Source organism: Asterias rubens, chromosome 7 (assembly GCF_902459465.1).
Source record: "Asterias rubens chromosome 7, eAstRub1.3, whole genome shotgun sequence".
NCBI lineage: Eukaryota > Metazoa > Echinodermata > Asteroidea > Forcipulatida > Asteriidae > Asterias > Asterias rubens.
In genome coordinates, this window is record NC_047068.1 from 16,450,791 (window position 1) to 16,476,379 (window position 25,589).

The following is a 25,589-nucleotide window of genomic DNA, read 5'->3' on the forward strand; positions in this document are numbered from 1 at the left end:
GACATGAAGTTCCTTTTCTGGGGCGCGCTATGGAAGAAGACTTATTGCCTGTATCACAATATTTGAGGCTATGAGGTAAACAGGAAGTGTGGTATGAGATGACGAACGAAACCACTGCCTACCTGGGACATGAAATGACAGTTGGCCAATCAGGGCCCGATGTCATAAAGCCTGTAATAAGCATAAAAACTTGCTAAGCACAGAAAAATCTTGCTTAACAGAAACTGAATGCCAAACAAAATTCCATAGAGTTTACATTGTGCCCCATTCATTTCATCAGTGTTTTCTGCTTATCAGCTTTTTGAAATTGGGCGGAGCTACGCCATGTTGGCTCTTGAATAGGTTTTGAGAGGCATGTCATGGCCTAGCGGTTAAGAGCACCAGAGTCAAACTCTGGTGTTTCCGATCAGCAGAGTGTGGGTTCAAGTCCCAGTCGTGACATCTGTGTCCTTAAGCAAGGCACTTAATCATGATGCTTTGTCCTTCGAACTGGACGTAGAACTGTGCTCCTGTGTGTTGTGTAACGCACATAAAAGAACCCAGTGCACTTCTCGAAAAGAGAAGGGATTCGCCCGGTGTTCCTGGTTTTGATTCACAGCATATTGTTCCACAGCACCTTGTAAACCATTACATGGTGCTAAGGATTAGGTCCCACATACCTTACAGGAAATACTGTGTGTTATTGCGCCAGGACTGCACTGAGTGACGAATATGCGCGCTATATAAGAAGCCACCACTATTATTATTATTACATATAGTATTAGTAAGTTGAATACAATGCAATGTTTGGCTGGTAACCAGTGTAGGGAGTGAAAGATGATAAGGAAAATCTTAGAAATTATGCGATCCCGAACAGGAAGCCAGAGTAATGCTTGTAGGGTAGGCGAGATATGTGATGAGTATTTGTGATGCGATCAAAGTAAATGAGTCATATGTCGGAAATGTCATTATGGAGAAACACGCCACAACAGGCCCACAACAGGGGTGAAATTTTCAAAAATGGTTTTGATACAAATTTAGATGCCAAATTATATCTTACTTTATATTGGCAACTTCTTTCCTAATAAAACACATCATAAATGGGTTAAAATTAGCATGGAAAAAAATTTTGCCGATAAATGTTCAATAAACAACTCGTCTTTCATCCCTTTTTTCTCAGTTACATATCTCGTATCTTGTAGTAATTCTACTTTTACAACTTTTGAACCTGAGGTGTTATCAAAGTGGGGTTTAGAGTATCCTCTTTTCTAGCGTATCACAAAATTAAAAATTACTTGGGTTGACAGAAGAATCATGTTGCTTTATCACATCACATTGATTAAATGGAATTGAATTAAATCAAACTTAGCAACACCAAACCCACATCAACCCTCCACTACCCAAAGTGTAAAGTCTGTCAAAAAGAAATTCATTTAGGAAAAAAATCAAGAGATAATTTTGGGGTTGAACAAAGACAAATTTACTAGATGTGGACTCAAACCAACGCCCTTCAGATTAACGTGCCTGCGCTCTACCAACTGAACTATCTAGCCCTATGTTAGCCGTCTCCTTATTTTGTCAATATCTTTGTTCGAGGGTGCCGGTCAGAAGCCAAATAACCATTAACTGCCGTTTAGCCAGGGATCACACCAAAATTACAATACAACTGGGGAAGCATAGGCCAGGGGATCATCTTAAGGGGATGCGCGACTTTTTGTTTTTAGATATCAACATAAACTAAAAGGGAAACTGAATGGATAAATTTAAAAGATTTTGGAGTTGAACAAAGAAAACATCAAGAGTTTAGAAGGGGGAAAAAAATCATTAGAGAGTCTTGAGGCTTACTTGTAACGTTTCTTCAAACTCCGGTCTGATTTGGCTAAGATGTTTGGCAACAGGAAACACTGTTAGGACAGCGGTGTAGTCATGCTTCAATACTGCCCTCTTTGCTGCTGAAGAGATCGCCTGTAAAAAACAAACATTTTTCAAACCATTTTTTTAAAACCATTATTTTATTTCCCTCCGCAAGTCAAGATTAATTCAAATGGGTCTTTTCTGACTCTTTTGGTGCCCATCACAAATAGACTTGAGAAGGCTAGACAGAGGTGAGAGCCACATCAAGATGAGGGCTGCTAACCCCCACATCAACTGTCACCAAGACAGAATATAATAGCATCTCAATGTAATCTTATTTTCTTCTTCCCTAATTTCACACAATTAGACAATGTAGTTTCAACACTTCCACTTTGGTGTTATTTTATTTTTGGTCAAAGACTCGTGCAATCTCTGCAAGCATTATAAGACCCGGTAGTCCTAGGTGGCTGGTTGATCATCATCGGGCATGTTGGCAGACCTTTGGAACCCTGAATCCCACAAAAGATGGATTGCAATACGCGTCATCGACTGCCATCTTTGATGTATTTTACACGTGAAAAGTGCAACCGTGTAGGCGCTGCGCGTGACTCTCGTTTACCTTTCGAGTGTAAAATACATCAAAGATAGCGGTCATAGAATGACGCCTATTGCAACCTATCTATAGACTACATACCATAGCCCGCCCTCATGCGTGCTCATGCACCGTGAACAAATAAAATACGCTCTTATTCGCCCATGGTCACTCAACCAAACATACTTTAATTTTTCACATTTCTTGACTAACCTCTCCATCTTGGAAGATCATTTCCATTGATCTGTCGATGATCTTATCAAACGCTTTACGCTGATGCTCACCAGGGATTATCCCAATCATCAGTTGTACTTCACTCTAGAAAAGATATAAAGTCAACTCATGAATTTGAAGACTGTGGGGGAAGTTCAGATGAGCTTAAAGTCACATACAAATTGGTGGCTACAGTTATGGCTATGTTGCTTAGGGTGTTGTGCTTCTTAAGCATTAGATGCAAGAATTTGTGAACTACAAAGGCACTGGACACCTTTGGTAATTGTCAAAGACCAGTATTCTCACTTGGTGTATCCCAAGATATGCATAAAATAACAAATTTGTGACAATTGGTCAACGAAGTTGCAAGAAAATAATAAAGAAAAAATATCCTTATTGCTCAAATTTGGGTGCTGTCAGATGCCTAATAAGACTTTTGGAAGTCTGATGCCTGGATGCCTGAAGTCTTTTGGTATTTGAGTGAGAAATTACCACTTTCTCAAAAACTATGTTACTTCAGAGGGAGTCGTTTCTCACAATGTTTTATACTATCAACAACTATTGCTTGTTATCAATAAATTTGTATGCTAACAGTGTCCTGTGCCTTTAAGCAATTAACAACAAAGGCCTAGTTATTGGGAGACAACAAAGTAGACATAGTCAGAAAAGAGATATAATAAAAAATAAAACACAACGTCATCTTTACCTGCATGAGTTTTAGTAGACCACTAATGCTATACAGATAGTGCTCAATATCGGACTCCATTTCCACATGGGTGTCTGGAGTCAGACTGTTTATCTTCTTTTGAGCTATGGAAGAAAAGAAAGCACAAAATGCTGATGTTAACACTGTGATGGAAAAAGTCAGATATTTTAAACATTTTTGTGAATCTTATGTTTATTTCATTTCATTTGGGGTGTCGTGGCAGAGTGAATTTGAGCACTGAACTCAAGGTCTGGCATTTCTGTTCGGTAGAGTGTGGGTCCGAATCCCGGTCGTGACACTTGTGTCCTTAAACAAGACACTTAACTATAATTGCTTCTCTCCACCCAGGGGTAAGTGGGTACCTGTGAGGGCAGAGATGGTTCTTGTGATTGATTTAGCTTAGTGCGCTGCATATTTGGCAGCACAGGCTGTATACTCCCCAGGGGGAGCTGAGATGAGATCATAGGGCCCAATTTCATAAAGTTGTTGAGCAGAAAATTCTGCTTAACAAATTTCTTAGCTGAGCAGGAAATGACCGGGAAACCAGTCACAGTAATGGTATTTGAATGGTGTTCTGGCTGGTAACCTATTTTTGCTAAGCAATCGTTTTTTTATGCTAAGCAAGTTGTTGTGCTTTAATACAGGCTTTATGAAATTGGGTCCAGGGGGTAATAATGTTTGAAGCGCTTTTAGACACACTTCGAGTGTATAAAGTGCTATATATAAAAACCAATAACTATTATTTATCAATTCTGGTTGTTAAGACAAGTGTACTCAGGCACCAAAAGGAAACTTAATCACTTTACAAGACAATACCCCAATGAAGAGAAGACAAGGAAAGAAGTTTCAAGTTTTAGATGTGGGAGAAAAACACCAGAGAATTAATCCAGGAAAATCTATGAAATTAGTTAGAGACTGAATACCCAATCCACATAGTGCCACAGCGTGATTCGAACCAGGGTTCTAGAGGCAGAAGGCGAGGGGAAAAAACACTACTAAAATAGATAAACTTTAGATAACAAAATGGGTTTTAATGAAATGATAAAAAGTTGTTGATGTTTAAATGGACATGATTGTTGCTTGATTTACAGGTGTGTGCAGTCAAAAAGTATGTTAATAAATTTTGCATAGAATCCAAGATGGTATCCTCCACGGTCCAAATCTTGACTTTTATTGTTAAAATGTTAAGAAAATCAAAGTTTGACTCACAAGCTTCTCCTCTGCTTGACTGACTTGCGGATGAGCCTTTGCGAGCTACAACACTGTAGGTTAAGAAAATAAAAAAGATTATTTTGTAATTGATTGTGAAATTATCCATCAAAGACAAAACCAAACAGGTGAGTTTGTCTAGCGGCAACCACTCCATCTTAGTAGTGCTCTAATCCATCCAAAAACCATCCTGTCCAAAACTATCCTCCAAAGAACAGGCAGACAAACAAATTCTGATCTGAATACATCCGAGACTGGACAAACCAACATTTTGCTGCCCTTGTACGAATGACAGAGGCAAAGAGCTTTAGTCTGAACATCTAACATCACACTACGAGGCTTGACAATAACGCCAGAAACCAGCCTAACCGAATACTGCCTAATGTACCATTAACCTCGCACAAAACACTGTCATAATGTAAATGTCCAACATTCCCTTTTCATTTAAAAGCATACAAACTATGGATAAGGTTCATTTAAAAAAAATACAAATCAGACTGGACTTACGGTCTGAGAGCAGTAGTTGTGCGTCCTTTAGGTGTGTCTTTGCTTCTGTGAACTTTGCCAGCAGTCTAGGTAAGGGGGAACAAATAGATAGTATTAAAACATTTGGTAGAGCACTGGCATTTCAAATTTCTCTTTATTTAACCTTCATTCAGCAATATGTGCATTTCCCAAAAATGTTTACATCTGAGTGACATCTTTACATGCCCAGTTACTGTCTAAGATTATTTTGAGTCCTTTAGCAACAGTAATTGGAACATTTCTTTAATTATCTAAGTTCTAAATGGCATAGCAATGCCCTTATTTACGACCACAAAATCCCAATTTTTTGGGGACAAAATCCTGTAAACAAATAGTAATAATAATCTGGGGCATGACCCCCCCCCTGAGAAATGTGAAATCGCACATTCCAGGATACAAAGGAAATTGACTCCCCCAATCATTAAACTTTGGCAAAATGACTTATTAGTACATGTAATTTTATGGTAACATTAAATGACCCTTCCGCTAAGAAAAAAAGGTTTAAGAACAGCTTTAAACTCGAGGGCAATCCAAAGACTCACCACCATGGGGGAGTAAGCTCCAACAGAGGGGGCTGCGGATCTTTTACCAAGGTGGTCTTTCAGCCATTCCAAGGACTTCTTAAGGATGCTGGATCGCGTCCCATGGTAGATATCGATAAAGTCTAGGGTCTTACTGCGGTCCTTTAGCCATTTGGATATCTCGGTCAGGTCTTCCATTGCTGACTCTATTGTAAAGAATCACAAACAATGACAATTATATCAAGCATTGCACAGTTGCCAGGTGTAACACACGTGCAAGAGTTCATTTGAGAGCTTTAAATTATGTTCACAGATTTAGATTTGGGTACGTAACTATTTCAGGTAGTTTGTCTGTAACAAAACACAATATACATGTAGTACAAAATAGTTATTTAACTCTCCATTGTAAAAGGTCAGAATGTTTTAGGATTTTTCTTGCTTACCTGGCATTTGGCAGAGCGAGAGATTATCCGAATCAAAATCTAAGGGAAAAAAAGGGGGAGAGTTATTAACTCTTTTAAATGTATTTAACCCCTAATTTTACACCAACGTGCAATAGGCACTGCTAAGCTCACATGCTAGTCTGACCCCCACAGCAGATATTTTAACCAATATACCACAAAGCATGCCTGCTAATCAGAAAGTGCATTATTATTCATTAACAAAAAAGCAAACATGGATGTGATAGGCTGTTGAAAAAAATTCTGAACTACGAGCACAAAGCATGAAAGCTTGTGAGTGCGAAAGCTTGCGAGTACAAAGCCTGCTTACATACATTTATTTTTGGTTTAGAAAGCCCTACTCGGCAAACTGGGGTGTTCCATATGGTTTTATCTTCATTTTCAAGTTATAAAATTAAATAATAAAAAAAATCTAAAAAACAAAGAAATCACATAATAACAGTAACTCGCTACACTCCAAACTCACTACAAACAAATTAATCAACACAGCGAAACACAAGCAACAAACCAACAATTCTACCTTCATCATAAGCTGATATTTTTGGGGTGTGGGGGTTGTAAAAAAAGGAATTCCGGTTAAAAACGGAGAAATCACATAATAACAGTAACTCGCTACACTCTAAACTCATTACAAACGAATTCATCAACACAGAGAAACACAAGCAACAAACCAACAATTCTACCTTCATCATAAGCTGATATGGCATCAAGTAGCAGGACTGGTGGTACAGGTTGGCCGTGTCGACTCAGTAGCACTCTAAACTCATTCTGAAGGGAATCTTTGCCAGTATTAAACAATGATGTCTACAAGAAAATCAATGGTAAAAGGAATTACATGAAGATAATAGGTGTTAATTGGTAAAGATGAAAAGGATGTGTTAATCTGGACTCTTTTTTTTTACTTGAGATATCCCATAATGGTGAGATTGAGTATCTCATCTCAGATGAACTTTTGCCCCTTGTTTGAAACTGTAGACATGAAGAACAGCAATAGGTGCCCTCACTGGCATTGACTGGGGTAAAAAAGTGGCCTCACTGGGATCACAGGCATACGATTGGAAGAACACAGTTCTTTGTGCGTAAAAACATGTGCGTGAGCTAAGCGTAAGTAAGTGTAGCATTTCCCATCATACAAGGGGTCTACATGTATAACAATACTCACTGCTTTGGCAAGCTCCGGACTGCTCGGGTTGTGTTCCTCAAAGAAGTACTTGGCTTGTTCAATCTGCTGCATGTGACTGAGGTAGAGCTCCAGACCGTTGCCAGCACTGTAATAAGGAGACATGTATCCAAAATCATTTACAGATTTAGGGATGGTACTATTTGTTTTAAGAGAAAGTTTTGTAAAGAAAAAAAAGAAGCCCCGAGCCAGTATTACTTATCAAGCTGGCGTTTATTTCCAGTTTACTTGGCATTAAAAAACAAGAACATTTCTATTCCCCATGACAGGATGCCAGTCCATCGCAAACTACTCCCCAGCTCTCGCGGGGTACCCATTTGGGCTCCTTAGAGGAGAGAAGCCATTATGATGAAGTGCATTGCTCAAGGACACAAGTGTCGCACACGACAGGTCAGGATTCAAACCCACACTTTGTAAATTACAGAACTTGAATCCAATAAGACCATTCAGCCACAACACCCATGCATGCAGAAGTAGGCTCCTCATCTTAAGGTGCCTAGCAAACACATGATGTTGGATCAAGCTAAGGGAAGGCTAAGTTTGCATTCTACAGTGTCTTACCTTGTTTCCTTTAATAATAATAAATAATAATGTTGAACATTTCTAGTGCACCATGTCTGTCAATGATGACACTCCTGGCGCAAAAAAACAAGAACTCTGCTAATACACAATGACACAAGACAACCAAAAGTTAAAATGCTATTGTTTCTGAAATAGATATCCGATCTAATTACTTTGAGAAGTACTTGACTGAGTCTGACTGACCAGTCCACGAACCTACATTCTGTAACTTATAGAACTTGAGTCCACCACCCTAGACCGCTCGGCTATAACACCCCTAATCTTCATAGGCTTTTCTTCAAATTCCCACACAGACATGGCAGACCTTAGCTGAGACCAGACCCAAAACTTACCCTGCCTTGACTGGTTGCTCAAGATCCCGGACTGCATCATGGTGACTCAAGACATCATCAAAGTTAATCAATGTGTTTGAAAGATCTAAGAGGTTCAGGAAATATATTGGGACTTGAACAGAGTACTGAGCCCTGGAATAGGTTTTCCGTCACGACTTGATGGTGGGTTTCCCCAATGGTTTTTCGTCGCACAATTAAAACTAAAATTTGTTCAAGTTGCTTTTCAACATCCCTTCCTAGTCACTTGGCGTTAAAGCTCAATTATGGGCTCCATTTCATGGTAGAAACACTATACAAAATGTACACTGCTCCAAAATTGATGAATAAGCCCAAGCCAGAGTCAGACCCCAATTTGAAAAAAGCCTCTGGGTTTCATTACCATAATCAATAGACAGGTCTCATGCATATTCAAACATTGTTGAGACATTTTGGTCCCTCGTACACGTACAATATATAATTAAGTGTTCAAATGGGTCCCAATGTTCATATACAGGTGAGACTTGCAGTCTAAAGATCAACAAAATAACACTTTTCCCAAGTAACCACCAACATGTGATAAAAGGATACTTTCTTGAAGTTTCTGCAAGGACACTGTCTCTTTGTGTACAGGGAGTATGTTTTGCTCCAACTGGGCCAATCTGTCTTCAAACGATGTAAGAATGGTCACCTGTTGCGAGAGAAAAACCAACCATTAGCATCTAAAGAACATCAGGCCTGAAATTACATGGAGGTCACGACCTCCGTTGCCCCTGGTCTTGGCCTCTATGACCTTACACAAAGTTTCCCATAGACTTCAAGACTTATAGTGAAAATGGCCTTGCCCTCTCAAAGGTGAAATTCCAGATGTGTGTCCTGAGCCAGTGTGGCTTATCAGGCCGGTGATTTATCCAGTTTCATTGGCACAAAACAACTGAGAAAGTTAATATTTCCCAACTCTCGCTGGTAACCATTTGTACCCTTCACCCAGGGGGACTCTGTGAGGGAAGACGTTGATACAGTATTTAATAATCTTAATAATAACTAACTATAATTCTGGAGGTTAATCATCCTTTACTTGCAGCTAAGAGCTGAATTGCGAAAGATGCCTTTGGCAGCCAGCCTCATCAACCCATTTTTGACCACGGAACATACCCAGAGATCAAAAGTGCTTGATTTTTCCCATAGGAGGAAAACTGGATGAAAAAAAGGGATTGGAGTGCCATGGCAGCCCGGGTCTCAAGTTGTACTGCCATGAGTGTACAAAAATGATGGGGTTGTAAAAGTTAGTGAATTTTTAATGGTTCTGAATGGTTTTGAATGGTGTATTAGTAGGAGAATAAATTACCATATTTGATGTCATCTGACTGCTTTTACCAAGGCTTTCCTGGATGAAGGTAAGATCCTCTGCTCCCTATAAGAAGAAAAAAAGTTAAAATATTTTTGGTTTTACCATACAGTGTGATAAGCACTGTGTAAATAATAATTGTATTGTAAAAAAAAACAGAACAATAATAATTAATATATAATTTAAGATATTTGTTATTTCATTAATTTAGATATTTTACTTAACAATAAAAAATTGCAGGAAAACAGCAGAATTACAATCAAAATCGATATGATAATAACACAAAGACAAAACAAAATACAAAAGGGGCCTACGTGCAAAAGAAAGAAAAGAAAAAATTTTTTTATACAAAATGACTCAAAAAATAGTAAAACACACATAAAGTAAGTAGATTCTTCAATCACTCTTTATGTTTGTTGTTATTTTTTATCCCTGCTGCAATTCGAAAATGTTAAAATTTTTATTGAACAACTCAAACTCAGTCAAACAAAAGAAAGAGTGGAAAGTTTCCATGTGGCGCCACCATTTGTTCAATCGATATGAAATAATATAGATAGCATCTAATTTACCTCAATGAGGTATCCCTTTTTGTAAAAATGAGTGGTGGCGCCATACGGAAAGTTATCCGAAACTCGAAAGGGTTCATGTAGTAGGTACTAATATAATTATAATAGTCTATAAAGTATTATTATTTTTTAAGAAGATAGTATATAATTAAAACTAAATTTAATTTCCAGACCAATGTCATGACAAAAAAATTATTGAAAAGGGAGGCGTAGCTTTCTCACACTCTGCAACTAGTAACTGTGGATCGAGTAATGCTGCAGGTACCGTCAGTGCATAAGTAAAAGCACTGTTAGCATTGAACTGATCAGAGACAGCCCACAGACTAGACAGTGGGAGACTGTCGTCCGTCGACGTCCCATCATCTTGCGTGTGACAGCCACTCCCACACAACACAATTCCAGTTTACACAGCACTCATCATCTACCACCTACCTTTAACAACTTCTCGTCGATATCTTGTATCTTTTGCACCGTGTCTTCCATGGTTGTGTTGTTCAGAAACAACAGCTCAGTTGAAGAAATTACCCTTAACAATCTGCAACGAATGGGCTGTTTACTTATTATTGAAACTTTAAACGAACACTGACACTTCACTTCACGGTGCAGGAAGTCGCCATTTTATTTTTGCACTGGTACCCGGCCCCGCCTTCTTTTTTTCTACGCAGACACTGTATGGGAAGTTTTATTACCCGTGAAGTAGTAAACAAGAACATGCGTGCAATAGACTAGCAAAACGTTCTCCGCTGTGTGGTGCCCTTATGTGTTCCGCTAGGTTTCTCCCAACGCATTGTTTTAGGTGCAAAACAGTTTGATTGGTCTTCAAAAGTATATGACCCTTTGACATCTGCAGAATGTCACACTTTGCGAGTAGCCTATGCGCGCTATATAACAGATACTGTGCAGGGGGACCGGGGGGGGGGGGCATCTCTGTCCTTATTTTTATACAAACTCAAAAGGGCGTCCACCCGTCCTTTTTATTCAGAGGGGGTATAATCAAAGCTCAATTGATCCTTAATGACAAACTTGCTTCTCTACATTATGGGCTTTACTAAATGCAAATAATGATGAATACATATTATTTTACGCTTGCCCGAGTACAGGTACCCCCTCAACCTCCCCCCTCCCCCCTCAAAAAGGAAGGCCAAAGGGGGAAAGCGAAGGAAAAACACGTCATCAGTAAAACAAAAATGTATAACAAAAGAGGAAAAAATCATATACGCGGCCTCCTTTGCCTCGAAGGTAAAGTCCCACAGCAGTAGTTCAGTGGCTCCTTTCGGCAACCAGAGGCAATTCAAACAATTTTGTCCCCATGAAATCTGAGCAACCAATGCCCCTCCCCCCCAATCTCTTTCCGGACTGCTCACAATATTCAAACATTCGGGCGACAGTGGTACCTTTGAGACCCCTTAGTTTCACTACCAACTAGATATAATAAAATAATAAATAGAACTGTAATAGTAAAACAAATGAACAGCAAAAGACCAATTAACTGTCTCTTGAGAAGGGCCGCGCCCCTTTCCTTGAACATGCTAATAAAAACAACTAAAAGTGGTCTTCTTTTCCCCTCACAAAAATGCGTAAGGAACATGCTAATAAAACTAACTAAAAGTGGTCTTCTTTTCTCCTTACAAAAATGCGTGATTGTATTGTTCAGTTTTTCAAATATCTTTAGGGTTGGATTTTTTGAAAAATGGTTAAATATGAACACTTTTTTTCAGTGTGACAAATTGTTGGTGTCAACTTTCGTTGACAATGACAAGTTGCTTGACACACACTGCTGACCATGACAGTAGGGCGGCAATCGCGGTCATTCACACAGTAGACGCACACACGCACGCACTCGGGTATTGCTTCCGGTTCGTGACGTCATGGGTGTGGTATGGGAACATTACAGCCAACATGGCGGGCAATGTTTTTACGTGCTGCCTCTCTCCGCAGCAGATGGAGGCGAAATCTCGGAGTAAAGCCATCGACAAGGAGTTAAATAAATGCAAATCCTACATCCGAAGAGAAATAAAGATTCTCCTGCTCGGTGCTGGCGAGAGTGGTAAAAGCACCTTCCTCAAACAGATGAAAATCATACACGGACAAGAATTCACCGATGAAGATCTGCGCGACTACCGCACCATTATATTCTCGAACATAATCAAGGGGCTGAAAGTGCTACAGGACGCCCGGAATAAACTGCAGATACCGTGGGGTGATTCGACGAATGAAGAACACGCCACAAATGTTATGTCTTGTGATACAATTCAGCTGGTAGATTCTACGGTTTTTTCTGAGTTTGTTGTGAGCTGTAGGGCGTTATGGGCCGATAGTGGAATACAGGGGGCTTACGACAGACGAAGGGAATTCCAATTGGTGAGTGTGTTATTTACGACCAATGTGGTTGTGGGGGAGTTAACTATTTAAACTAGTTACTTGCATAGTTCATTCATGCAGTATAAATTATGGTCATTGGGTGACTGGTCTTGATGCATGATTGTGTTGAATAACCCACATGTCTAGTCTCTAGAGGTAACATAATCAATGTCAATGACAATTGACATGAATATCATATGGGGGTTAATAATATAAATAATACAAAAATATGTTTTTGTTTACAGTTACACAATCACAATTATGGATTATTTTAGATGGGAGTTTTTAATGTTAACTTTTTTTTCAAAATTGTCATGTCATCATGGCCTAGCGGTTAGTAGAGCACCAAATTCAAACTCTGGTGTTTCTGACCTGCAGAGTGTGGGTTCAAGTCCCAGTCGTGACACCTGTGTCCTTAAAAGCAAAACACTTTAACAATGATGCTCTGTTTATTGGATTCTGAGACATAAAAGCTGTTGGTTCCGTGTGTTGTGTAATGCACATGAAAGAACCCACACACTTATCAAAAAGAGAAGGGGTTTGCCCGGTGTTCCTGGTATATTACCAGCATATTGGGATAACTTTCCGTATCCTGCCAGTGCCACCACTTGTTCACAAATTTTTACAAAAAGGGGTATCTCATTGAGGTATTTATTACATTATTTCATATCGAATGAAAAAGTGGTGCCGTGATACACAAACTTTTCTGCATAATGCACCAAAGCACCGTGTAAACTTTAACATGGTGCTACACAAACCATGTAAAAAGAGTAATTCAAATGTAGTCCCACATACATGTACCTTGCATGAAAAACTGAATGTTAAAGTGCCTTAAGTTCTGAGTGACGGATGCGCGCTACGTAAGAAGCCACTATATTAGACATACATTGTAATGTACACGTACACAGAGTGCTTCATTGTGTACATGTACATGTACATGCAAGAGCAAACCTCAATCATATGGACCAGACAGTGTTCAGGAAGTTTAGTATTGTTTAAAATGTTGTTACAGACAGGGATGTTGATACAAGCCTTCAAACACATTAAGTAATGTACATGTAATAGGCCTAACATTGTTTCTGTTGGATTGTTTTACTGGTCATTGTAAAACATTGCACCAGTGTACTCATGGTCTATCGTCAGTTGGGCATTGTACATGGTAGATAGTACACTAAGTCTAATTGTGCAAGATGTTCTTGACATGGTTTAACCATGGTAAAAAATAGACTATTCCACCGATAGAGGGTGTATCTGTAAGCTGCGATCCCATTTTCCAGTGTTGTGTGACCTGGAAGTTTTTCTATAGCGCCCGCTAATGTTCGATAGTAATGTGCACAGCGAGGAAGGAGCGGGGCATTGCGATAGTTGAGTGATATTGTTCTAACAATGTCTTGCACTAATACTACAAATGTACAGGTGGATACAAACAATGTAGTTGTGCAATTAATGGCTGACCCTTACCCAATGATTGAACAATCATGGACTTGTCCTTAGAGTGTAAACATCAAAGCTGTCAGGAACCTTTTACACCATTCAGGCATTTAGCACAGGGCTCGAAGGGAAGGGGGGAATCCATATAAGACATGTAAGCTCAAAATGTCTACTTTATTTGGACTAAATGTCTATTGGACTGGAGAGTTTGTTACAAGACCGGAATGAAATTGAAGAGAACATGAACCCTTGTGCAAGACACTTTACCATTGATAAAGTTTGGGAGGTTGCATTCTGAGCACTCTATCATAAAAATAGAACAGGAAAGACACGATGAAGAAGAAGCTCTATATGTAGGCTCCTAGTGAATCATTAGGGGGCCTAAGCCATTTTGAGATGGTCTCTAAAAAGGTTAATGAACATTTGTACATTGTACGTCCTTCAAAACATGTGAATTTATCAGATCACATGAAGTGCAGTTACCTAGTATTAACCAATGTATCACCTGTCATGCCTGCTGCCAAACAACATTCACAACAACCACAGTAGTTAGAGAGAGCTATTACAGCATAGTGTCCACAGCTTTAAGGACTAAGGGGAGAACAATTCTAAATAGTTTGTAAATTTTTCAAATTCACATTCCTTTGGATGTAGGTATGACGTTATTTCATATAGACCACCACACCCACTTGGCTCAAGTGATTATGAGAAGTCCTGTACTACATACTGTACAGTTTCTCTCCTAGTCCTAGTCATACATGTAGGACTTCTGGATCTAAACAGCATTGATGATGTACACACACATGTCACATGGTTTGCCTTTCGTGTCTTAGGCTGGACTTAGTTTTTATAAATTGTTTGCATACATACATACATGTACATATTTTAGTAGAAAGATCCTTTTTCCAGGAAAATGACCTTCTTAAAGTTCCATGCATTGGAATAAAAGTACTTCACTGTACACTGTGTACGTCAAGCATTCAGTCTAAATTCTGAGTGCTTACTGAATTGCTGTACCCACAGTACAACCCATCTTCTCCACCACCTGCTTGTCTGTAGGTTTATGGCCCTGTGAGTGAATGTGCAGTCATTTTAGTGTGTAACAAACATGTAGGACTTCAGGCTTGTATGCTTTGTTTTTAAAAGGGCAAGGGCACCAAGGCATTTTCTCCTTGGTAATAAAGGGCCACCATAATAAACTGAGAAAATTGTGAATTTCTACTGGGAAATTCCCTAAAGGGTTGTACAACTTGTGCCCGACTTTGTTTTGCTAAGCATAGAATCTTGCTAAATAGTATTTTCTGCTTAGCAGCTTTTTGAACATGGGCCCTGGAGAGAGGGCTGAAAGGTTTGAAGTATGATGTAGTTTACTTACACTACACTGTACAAATACAAATAATACAAATCTCGAGTCCCTTCCTCATCATAGAACACAGGCCAGCATTATCCCCACATGGGCTTTTTATGAAGTCCCAACATTCCCCAATCCAGCTTTTCAGTAGACCCAGGAACTTTTCGGTGTTGTTCTTTTCAATTAGAGACCCCCAGTGGGTGCTTGATGTCCTTTCTGATCTGATGTCCTTAGCTGTTCATAGACATGCTTGATTGATAAGTGCATCGGGCAGCGAGTCAGTGACAGCATCACTGGGATGGGAGGGTGGTTGACCTCATCTTCAACGAGTGTCACCTACTACGTGTATTTTTCTTGAGTATAAAGATTCAAAAGTTTAATAATCTCATATGACTAAATTAGTTTGACTAACTTTTCATTCTGTTATTCCCTTTCCCTATAAACAGTGCAATACAATTAAAACACCAATTTTACTCCAGATTCGTGCCGGGAGATGTGACTTTCTTACCTTTTTATCAGCGTTTTTTTTTATTTTTAAATGTTTGCCTCTTAACGTTTCGCAATTTTTAAAATGCTTTATTAAATGACTAGTGAAACTAATCGAAACATAAACGAAAATTACGTGAGTATTTGGCTGTGTTTCATAGAAAATTCATGTATAATAAATTATTAAGTTGATATTTTACCAGCCTGATGAACTTCTTTCATGATATTTATAAAAAGCATTTTTAAAACTTGCTGTGCAAAAGTTATGTAAAATTTTTTATAAAACTTGCTAATACAAAAAGAAAATTGCATACCTAGCAGTTCGGCTATGCAACATATTTGGACAAAATCATCCCTGTAGTATTTTTGTTGTTGGGCCTATTTGGTAAATTTTGCCCTTTTGACCATCAACCTGACGTATCGTCATCCTGATATGCTAACTTATGCACTTAAAGGAAAAACCCTAATACAGTATTAAGATGTTAACAAGTTCATCACATTACAGAATTTAATACAGACTCACCCTGTTGTCACTGGTATAAAAGGACTAAGCAGAGTACCAGTTGCACAGATAATTGTGTGACACAATCATCATCTGGTTGAGATGTTCTCTTATTAATGTGACGCTTGTGATGCAAAACTGTCGAGCATCAAAATCATCACATAAGGCCGAATGTCCTGTCAAACATTTTATGAAATCACTAAATGTTTCACAGTGTGGTGAAATGTTGGACAATCCCTGTTGAAGCATGATAAACATGCTTTTTGTATCAACTCTTAAGGCAATGATATTAAAAACAGATCATCACGCACATTTGTATTGTGCATTTCATTGTATGCATTGAGTTATTCACTTCAAAATATGTCGCTAGACTTTCCTACAGTACGTACAATGTAAACATCTATGTTGTAAAATTAAAGAAAATGGCCCTGCCCTTTTGGTTGAGTTTCACTGTCTGTGTGGACGGAATATTGTCAGGTTTTGAACATCTTCAATATTTTTTCAAGCAAACTTGAAGTTTTGATTCTGATAGGTCGCTCCATAGCAAGAGTGTGATATAAACCTTAGGTCTTTATCAAACATTGGTCAGCCTCAGGCGAAGGCTCGCAGCTCGGTCTTTAACCTGCATTTTGGAGCAGCGCGTATTGCTCGAACATCATTGTAGCCCTAGCCGAGGTTTGAGAAAGGTCCCTTACAACAAAACAGCCCACATCAAACATTGTTACATGTATATTGTACAAAGCACTAACATTTTGTGTGGCAAGTAGCTACATGTAGGTGGTTTCTCATTTTAAAAAAGTGATTAAACAAATTATAATAATTCTTGTTTGTATTTATTGTACAGGCGGACTCAGTCAAGTACTTCTTAAATGAATTGGATCGGATAGGAAACAAGGTAAGACACTAGAATGCAGACCGAGCTTTTCCTTGTAACTCGAGCCACCATCTTGTGTTTTCTGATCTTGTGTTTTCTGGGGACCTTACATGTATAATGACATAATTACCAAACGTGTACCTTCCCTTTAAGAGCAAAGAACTATACTATAATTGCTTCTCTCCACCCAGGAGTAGAAATGGGCACCAGCGAGAGCTGGGATTAATCTGCGATGGACTGGCATCCTGTCCTGTGGAATAGTAGTATACAAATATTGAGTGGCTTAGAGTGGAATGGAAGGAATATTATCGCTCGGTAAAATTTGGACTGTTCCAATATTATCGCTCGGTAAATTTTGGAACAGTCCAAATTTTACCGAGCGATAATATTCCTTCCATTCCACGAATTAAAGCCACTCAATATTTGCTGTATATAACTGACATATAGAGATCCTTGTCATTTGATGTATTTTAAAAGTATAACATGAAAAATCACACAAATTACTGACATCCAAAAATCATATAGCGCCGCATAGCGGCAACAATGCACAAATCAGATCACAACCTTTTGCACACGTGCTCCTTTGTTTTAGCGGCGGCACTGTACATGTACTGCTCAAAAACATTGGGAACAAGGATGATCCTAACTGTTGAATGGGAAATGCTATTCCCCATGGGCGAATACACTGTAGGTCTTTTTGATCGCCGGTGCGGATGGGAGTAATAGTGTATGTCACGTGAAGTAAGTTCCACCAATCAAATGACAAGGATCTGTATGTCAGTTATATAATTAAAAATATTCTCAGTCGTTTTATACAAGGAGAATGAACGAGAGGGTGTACGTAGATTCGTGGATAAAATTTGTACGAGACAAGGGAACAAATCTACACTTTAGAGTCTATTTTCTGACTTAAACTATTTCCCAAATGATTATGTAACAGTTTCAAGGAATTTGATGTCACATAAATAATAACAACACTTAATTATTCTACCTTATTTCTTGTACTTTGTCAAACCGCGATTATCAGGCATACTTTATAGTGCTACTGCTTGCAACACTATCAAGTGCATTGTCAGATTGAAAGGTTAACAATAAATTGTGTTCGCAAAAGTGTTTATTGCCATACATTTTTAGAATTATCACCAGTATATCTTCCCCTTCAGTTTTTTAAATATATTTATAGTAATATCTTTTGTGTTTATCTTTGCGATTAATTTGCAGGATTATCTCCCCACAATGAAGGATATCCTCTTTGCCAGGAAAGCAACAAAAGGTATTGTTGAGCATGTCATCGACATCAGAAGTGTCCCGTTTCGCTTCGTCGATGTCGGCGGGCAGCGGTCGCAACGACAGAAGTGGTTCCAGTGCTTTGAAGGGGTCACGTCAATCCTATTTCTGGTGTCGTCCAGCGAGTTTGATCAGGTCCTGATGGAGGATCGCATCACCAACCGACTAGTAGAGTCATGCAACATCTTCGATACCATCGTCAATCACAAGTACTTCTCCGAAGTGTCCATTATCCTCTTCCTTAATAAATCCGACCTTCTGGAGCAAAAGGTCAAAGTAGTAAACCTCAAGGACTACTTTTCAGCATTCGAGGGCGACCCCACCGACGTGAAACAAGTGCAGAACTTTATCCTTCTCATGTTCGACATGCGGCGGCGCGATCGCAGTAAATCGCTCTTCCACCACTTCACTACGGCCGTCGACACGGAGAACATTAAGTTTGTATTCTACGCGGTCAGGGACACGATTCTAAAACAGAATCTGCAAGGGATCATGCTGCAGTAACGTTTAGCATACCTTGCCTGTTCAACCACTTATCTGTCTGTGCCTCTTACATGTAACAAAGCACGCTTCAAGTGTATGGTACACAAGGTACAATGTATGCCATAGAAGACGCAGCAACCAGGCCTGGAATTACACAGAGGCTATGGCCCCTGCTGCCCCATAGACCTAACAATTTTACCATTGAAGTGCCCTTTGCGAAATGAAAATGGTCTTGCCCTCTCAAGAGGAAATTCCAGGCTGGTCAACTAATCATCTGTCTGTGCCTCTTACAAGTAACAGAGCAAGCTTCAAGTGTATGGTATGCCATAGAAGACGCAGCAACCAGGCCTTGAGTTACGAAATGTACAAGTACACCGAGGCTGTTGCCCCTGGTCTTGACCTTGGAGCCCCATCAAAAGCTTCCCATAGACTTCACAATTTTCACATGGAAGTGCCCTTTCCAAAATGAAAATGGCCTTGCCCTCTCAGAGACGAAATTCCAGGTCTGAGCGACATCATGAGGATGGTGTTGGGATGGGGCACACTTCCACCTGCCGTTGGCTCAGTGCGTACTGTTCCCGGTAAATTCAACCACCAGTCCTCGATTCAGCGGAATGAAACGGACACAGCAGTCTTGGTCTTTTATCAAAGCAGCCATAGATATTCTGAGATTTTAAATGGAAGTGCCCTTTTACTCAAGAGAAAGAAAAAGTGACCTTGCCCCTTCAGGAGATGAAAGTTCAAGTCTGCTTGGAGCCATACATGTAGCTTGATTGGAGTGAACCTGGGGAAACTACCGCTATAGTGGAGTAGACATTCTTGGTGAAATTCAGTTTGCAGATCTCCACCCACCCTAGCAATCCAGAATGGTTCGTTTTTGTCGACAGAAGACAACCAACGTTCCGGTTTCATCTTAACGTAATTAACTGCAGAAGTTAATACTGTATGTTTTCAATTATTAAATATGTTAAACTATTATGGTGCATACATGTACGTGTACATGTATGTATGTCAATGTATGTGTATGCTCATTCATAATGCACACTGGGTGAAATGCAAACTGCTCGGGCCAAACAAAATAAATGTTGCGTTTTTTGTTGTAACCAGACTAAAAAAAATAATATGTGCATAATGTACACAATATGTATGTAGTTGGGATTTTTACTTGTGACATTTTGTTTGTTGCATGCACTGGTGCATTGTGTGTACATGTAATGTGCAATGTTGAAAACACAATTATTGCTGTTTTTTGCCATCAATCATTGATAATCAGTCCGTCTTCTTCTGTTATTGTTGCTGACGTTTACAAGAAGGAAAAAGCTGTAGAATTACTTGCATATGTGGAAAAATCCTGACTCTACAATGTACCTTTCGCTTATTGATTTGTTTGGTTTAGACGCTAGAAATGTGGTTTATTTTGTTTGGCCTGAAAATATTAGCCCCAACAGAGCCTTCTTAAAGACTTAAAAGGGGGAAATCCATTGTTCTTTGGAAAGTGCGCGGCCAATTGTATGGGAACTATTGTAAATGTTGTCTCCTGTCATGAATGTGTACATTGCTGAAGTCTCCTCGCCCCCTCCCCCCTCTAAAATAATGCAACAGTACATGTAGGTTTGAGGACATGTACAAAAGTTTATTGAGTATTTTGACGATTGTACACCTTTTTTCAGACCATCCATTTATATCCAAATACTAACACTTTAAATATTAGTTAATGAAATGTGAAAGAAAAGATTCCTGTTCGTGCATGTGTACAACTGGGGGTCTTAAACACTGCATGGGCATGGAACCTAAGGCTTTACATCCCATCTGAAGAATGAAGCAAGTGTCTTGCTCAAGGACGCAAGTGTCACGACTGGGACTCAAACCCACATTATGATCAGAAACACAAGGGCCCAATATCATGGCTAATACTGTAAGCAAAAAATAGGCGCTTGCAGAAGCAGGGAATGCTGTGCCTACATGTATATGTCAAGCGTATTTCACAGGTTAGCGGGAATTGTGGCTTGTGTGGGTGCGTACTCAACGATACCAGGCATTCTACGCTTACACAGCTAGCGCAGAAACTCGTCGCTTGCAGTGCTAGTGGAGAAAAGTCAACGTGATTAAACACAAAAAAGACCACTGGGAACACAGCTTTACAAATCAAAAACCACTTATAATGCATTGTCTTACCAACAGGATGTAGTTCACTCTCTAACAGTACGGTACTGTGTACCAGCATTTTGCAAAAGATGATTTTTTTCAAGACTATTCGACAGTAAATGGCACATGAACAACTTTCTTTACATATGTACATGCTAATTACAAGCATGGAGGACATGGCAAGAAGTTTTAGGTTTTTATGTAAATAACGTTTATTTTTTTTATGCAAATGAAGTAAGTGTAAGTGTGGACATTGAGAAATATTTAAAGATGGTCGCTGAATCTATGTTGGCATTTTTTTTTTAATATAATAGATCTCGTTGTAAATCTTGTAAAAAAAGACTGTAATTGTGGGTTTGTAAAGTTTGTTTGTAATTTAAAAAAAAAAATAATAAAAAATTATGACGGAAGTGGCTTGAAGAGATGTGAACAAACTTTTCTTTTTTTTCCTATCTCGACAACCTGTCTGGTTCAATCAAGCTTTGTAACTCCCAGCAGCATCTGTTTTAACACCCATTCAGTTTCCTTCAATGTTTATTACATAACATTTGAAATAAAAAGATGCATTCTCTTTAAGGTGCTCCCTAGACTTGACTCAAGTCCCAATCCTGTGCAAGATCCTTCCTGGCCTCATCGTCAGAAAACTATTGTTTTGCGCTCTGCATTTTCCACTCTGTTCCACGCTCAGGACCTCAATAGCTACATTTTGTCGATGAGGGTGCATTGGCAGACTGGTATTACACATGTTACATTGTACATTTGTACAAGTGTGTTAAGGACCTCACACAGGAAAGGGACTTGAATCAAGTCTAGGTGCTCCCCTGCCTGCCACTTCCCAGGTTGTATCAGAAACTTGGGTGTGATCCCTGGCTACATGGCAGTTACAGGTTGTATGGTATCTGACCCGCACCCCAGAGCAATGATATTGACAACCTCCCGACAAGATACATTAGGCCAAGTAAAAAAAAGTACCAGTTGATCGTCCGGGTTTTTTCAAAAATAGGAGAATGAGGGCCTTGTTATTTTTTTTATTTTTTTCCTTTAAAAAGGTGTCCGCCAAGCATTTCATTTTACACTTGCCTAAAAGTCAGTTTAAAGTCACCGCTTACTTATGTAGTTACAAGTTCTTAAAAGATTAAATTAATCTAGAAATACACAGAGAAAATTTGCCTTTTTGAAAAAAAGAAAGAAAAAAAACAAAACAAAAAAACATGGATGCAGCCTCGAAAAAAGGATGCAGGCTCAAAAAAGGTTGAGGGAGGGGACGATCAACTGGTATTTTTACATATGGCCTTATAATGTAGCTCAGTTGGCAGGGTGCTGGCACATAAATCCAGAGGTGGCAGGTTCAAATCCTGCTGTAGTCAAATTTGTCTTAGTTCAACCTGAGCATTTAATATGAATGCTCTTTACAGTTGTTGTGTGAATCACAAACTCTTACCCACCATCCCAGGAGGTCAAAACAATATATTATATTGTAACTCAATGATGTGAAAAAAGTCGTATACCTCTGATTTCTTAATTTCTTTGGCATATTATCTCCTTTTGCTTTCAGATTTTCTGCAAGACATGAATTTACAGTCAAAACTTTATTCCTCTTTGGTCAAAACTTCTGGTTTCCCTTTTGCAGTGATTTAAATATTCTGGGAATCCTCTAAAGGAACTGGACATGTTTGGTAAATACTTAAAATAATTGATAGCATAAAAACTCACTAGGAAATGAGCAACAGAAAGCTGTTAATGGTATAAACACATTGTGAGAAACGACTCCCTCTGAAGTATCTATAGTTTTTGAGAAAGAGATAATTTCTCACGTACATGACATACTGACATAAATATTTGAATCTAAGAAAGACTTCAGGCCTGAAAAGTTTCTCAGACATCTTAAATCACACAAATTTGTGCAGAAGGGTTCTTTGTCTTTCATTATTTTCCTGCAACTTCGATGACCAATTGAGTCCAAAATTTCACAGGTTTTGTTTTACAATGCTGGGATACACCAAGTGAGAATACTGGTCTTTAACAATTGCCAAACGTGTCCAGTGCCTGTAAAAAAAGCAGAACAAATTTTGAGTTTTTACCTTTAAACCATTTTCTTTTTATTTCTAAAATCTCTTATTATGATTTTTGATTTGTTTGTACAATCCCTGAGGTAAAACCATTGTTGGCTTGTATCACCTCTTCTGAGAATGAATTTAATGATCTAGAGATTGTTCATAATTTCCAGATATAGGTGCAAATTCTGTGATGCTAATTCCAAAGTGATTATTTTAAAAGCAATTTTTTTTATATAACTATAAGCCATGTGATTGGTTGGTTAATGTCTGTATGAATTTACATTATAATGCTGCGTCAAACTTTCATTCTCTTGAATACTTTTATGATAAATATTCAATATTACCCAGTACAGTGTTTTGTATTTGTGATGCGATCAAGCAAAATGAGTTGTTTTTCGAATCAGGCCGTTTTTTTATTTCTGTATACATTTGAAAAGAACATAGTCTATGCTTTAATTCCTTATAAAAAAAATCCATGTTGATACTACCTTTTGTTCAAAACTTGTGAAAGGAGAAACACCAAGAGACGTGTAAAACTGAGAAAAGGTTGTTAAAAGTCGAATGGTTTATTGAAAAAAATTATCACATTTTCTCTCAATGCGAAATTTTACCCTTCTTGATGTTATTTATCAGAAAGGAAGTAGTCAATATGAATAAGATAAATTGTGGCATTTAAATTACAAAGAAAAATATTTGTGAAAATTTCACCCCTGTTTTGGCTTGTTTCTCCATTCTCGACAAATCACTCTTTTAGGCTTGATCGCTTCACATTTGTTTCTTTTTCTTTTCTTGTAGTGTTGGTTATGTATTCAACAAACTGTAGACTCTGCAGGGATTAACAATGACAGATATTGTTAATATCTGTGGTCAATAAAGAAGTGTACCATTTACATCAAGCCTCTAATTAACCTTGTGAAATTGCCCTTTATGCCCTTGATTCTGCTGTGGTTTGCCATGGTGCCCTGTGTAAAGTTCAAATATATTGTAGACCATTTCATAATGCGCAGAGCACTTGCACGCGCCTCTGCTGTCCACCTACATGTCAAAAAGGCGCACAAAAGGATGGTACGCGTGTTTACGCACATCCAAACAATGTGCATTACCATTTCTGCCTTTTTGGGCGAGTCCTCTCCTTTTGTACCTGTTTTGACAATCAAAATGGTGGACAAAGAGTTTAAACACTGGACACTATTGGTACAGTAACTCAAAATAATTGCTTGCATAAAAACTTACTTGGTAACAAGCAATGGAGAGCTGTTGAAACATTGAGAAACGGCTCCCTCTAAAGGAACAGTTTTTGTGAAAGTGGTAATTTTTCATTAAAATATTAAAAGGCTTTAGGCCCGTAGCCTTTTGTTAGGTATAGCATATTTTTGGTAAGCATAACTTTGTTGTGTTCAGCTCCTTTTTGTGCAGCTCTATGAAATTGGGCCTAGGCATTGACCTTTGTACATTTCAGGACAACATTATTAGATTTGAATAATCTGCGGTAAGCAGAACCGTGATGTTGGGCTGTAGAGATTGTTATCAACTTTTAAAACCTGAGTGACCAAAGTTTGTCACTGTTAACCTTGCTTGAAAGCTGAAAAGAAAAAGGGAAAGACAACACAAACTTTTGAAAACAACACGTTTTTTTCTGAAAGAGACACCCTACAGATCATTGTCAGTAAAAACAAGCCTCTTTTTGCAACTTCCATATTTTGTATTACGCTCTCTTTGAATTTGTGTACATGTATGATGGAAAACCTTTTCATACATAATATGATACATTTTTATACAAACATTGAAATATCACACTATAAGCCATTTGCGAGTTAGATTTGAATAATGTTTGGTACAATGACTTGCTTAGTCACAATTCCGCTTACATTTGAATTCCTCAGACAGTTTGTATGTCAAATGGTTTGGGCGTTTGTTCAGCAACCTCCAGATGAGCAAACCCTTGTACCATTGTGCCATACATGTACATCACATCCATTCAGAATTGTGTATCCGTGGGTGTTCAACATGTAATACGTGCACTCTGCAAAAGCTCTTTAGTCTGAAGAATTCAAATCTAAGTGGTAAATTGCAGACAACATTCAAGTTTAATATGCAAATGTTTTATCGGAAGTGTTTTGTCTTAATCTTAATAGTGTAAGCTGTTGCTTAATGGTTAATCATGTGCAGTTGAATACAACACAAGGAAGTGTGTGTATGTGCAGTGTAATGTGGTGACTTGTTAACGCAGTGGTTGGTACTCTCGGTTTATACACTGTTTACAAATAGTTACAATGGCATGTATGTATTGTTGTGAAAGTACATATTGCCTAACTGGAAGTTTTGATCTTCTCTCTTTTGCAACAAGTTTAACTTACTGGGCCCAATTTCATAAAGCTGTTGAGCAGAAAACACTGCTTGGCAAAATTCTTTGCTAAACAAAAACTGAGTGGGGCACCAGCGATTGCGATGAATTTTGACGTCCTACTCCTGTTTGCAAATGTTTCACAACCAAGAGATAAACCCATTTTAACTGTTGTGAATTATTTGTTGCGAATTTGTGACGTCCAAATTTGTATCGGCTTCACT

General features: G+C 38.6%; 2 protein-coding genes across 3 annotated transcripts in view; one reads left to right on the top strand and one right to left on the bottom strand.

Annotated features, from left to right (window-relative positions):
- LOC117292833 (exocyst complex component 7-like) overlaps window positions 1-10,660 on the bottom strand; it is a 57,333-nt gene extending 46,673 nt beyond the window's left edge. For both annotated transcript variants that reach the window (XM_033775000.1, XM_033774999.1), the window contains exons 1-13: window positions 10,477-10,660; window positions 9,479-9,544; window positions 8,722-8,821; window positions 8,155-8,239; window positions 7,223-7,328; window positions 6,744-6,864; window positions 6,043-6,081; window positions 5,621-5,805; window positions 5,061-5,125; window positions 4,554-4,606; window positions 3,345-3,448; window positions 2,639-2,743; window positions 1,825-1,944 (exon numbers count right to left, since the gene is read on the bottom strand). In XM_033775000.1, the coding sequence (XP_033630891.1) occupies window positions 1,825-1,944; window positions 2,639-2,743; window positions 3,345-3,448; window positions 4,554-4,606; window positions 5,061-5,125; window positions 5,621-5,805; window positions 6,043-6,081; window positions 6,744-6,864; window positions 7,223-7,328; window positions 8,155-8,239; window positions 8,722-8,821; window positions 9,479-9,544; window positions 10,477-10,527 (1,200 nt within the window). In that variant the 5' untranslated portion in view covers window positions 10,528-10,660. The remainder of the gene's footprint in view (window positions 1-1,824; window positions 1,945-2,638; window positions 2,744-3,344; window positions 3,449-4,553; window positions 4,607-5,060; window positions 5,126-5,620; window positions 5,806-6,042; window positions 6,082-6,743; window positions 6,865-7,222; window positions 7,329-8,154; window positions 8,240-8,721; window positions 8,822-9,478; window positions 9,545-10,476) is intronic.
- A 1,277-nt stretch (window positions 10,661-11,937) lies between these two features.
- LOC117293013 (guanine nucleotide-binding protein subunit alpha-13-like) lies at window positions 11,938-20,685 on the top strand. Its single transcript, XM_033775218.1, has 3 exons — window positions 11,938-12,405; window positions 17,020-17,070; window positions 18,271-20,685. The coding sequence occupies exons 1-3, from the start codon at window positions 11,944-11,946 to the stop codon at window positions 18,838-18,840; spliced, it is 1,083 nt and encodes a 360-aa protein (XP_033631109.1). The 5' UTR covers window positions 11,938-11,943; the 3' UTR covers window positions 18,841-20,685.
- Window positions 20,686-25,589: the final 4,904 nt, after the last annotated feature.

Coding starts and splice junctions, on each gene's coding strand:
- LOC117293013 (XM_033775218.1), top strand. CDS start 11,944: ATGGCGGGCAATGTTTTTACGTGCTGCCTCTCTCCGCAGCAGATGGAG. Junction 12,406..17,019: donor GACGAAGGGAATTCCAATTG/GTGAGTGTGTTA, acceptor TTTATTGTACAG/GCGGACTCAGTCAAGTACTT. Junction 17,071..18,270: donor TGGATCGGATAGGAAACAAG/GTAAGACACTAG, acceptor ATTAATTTGCAG/GATTATCTCCCCACAATGAA.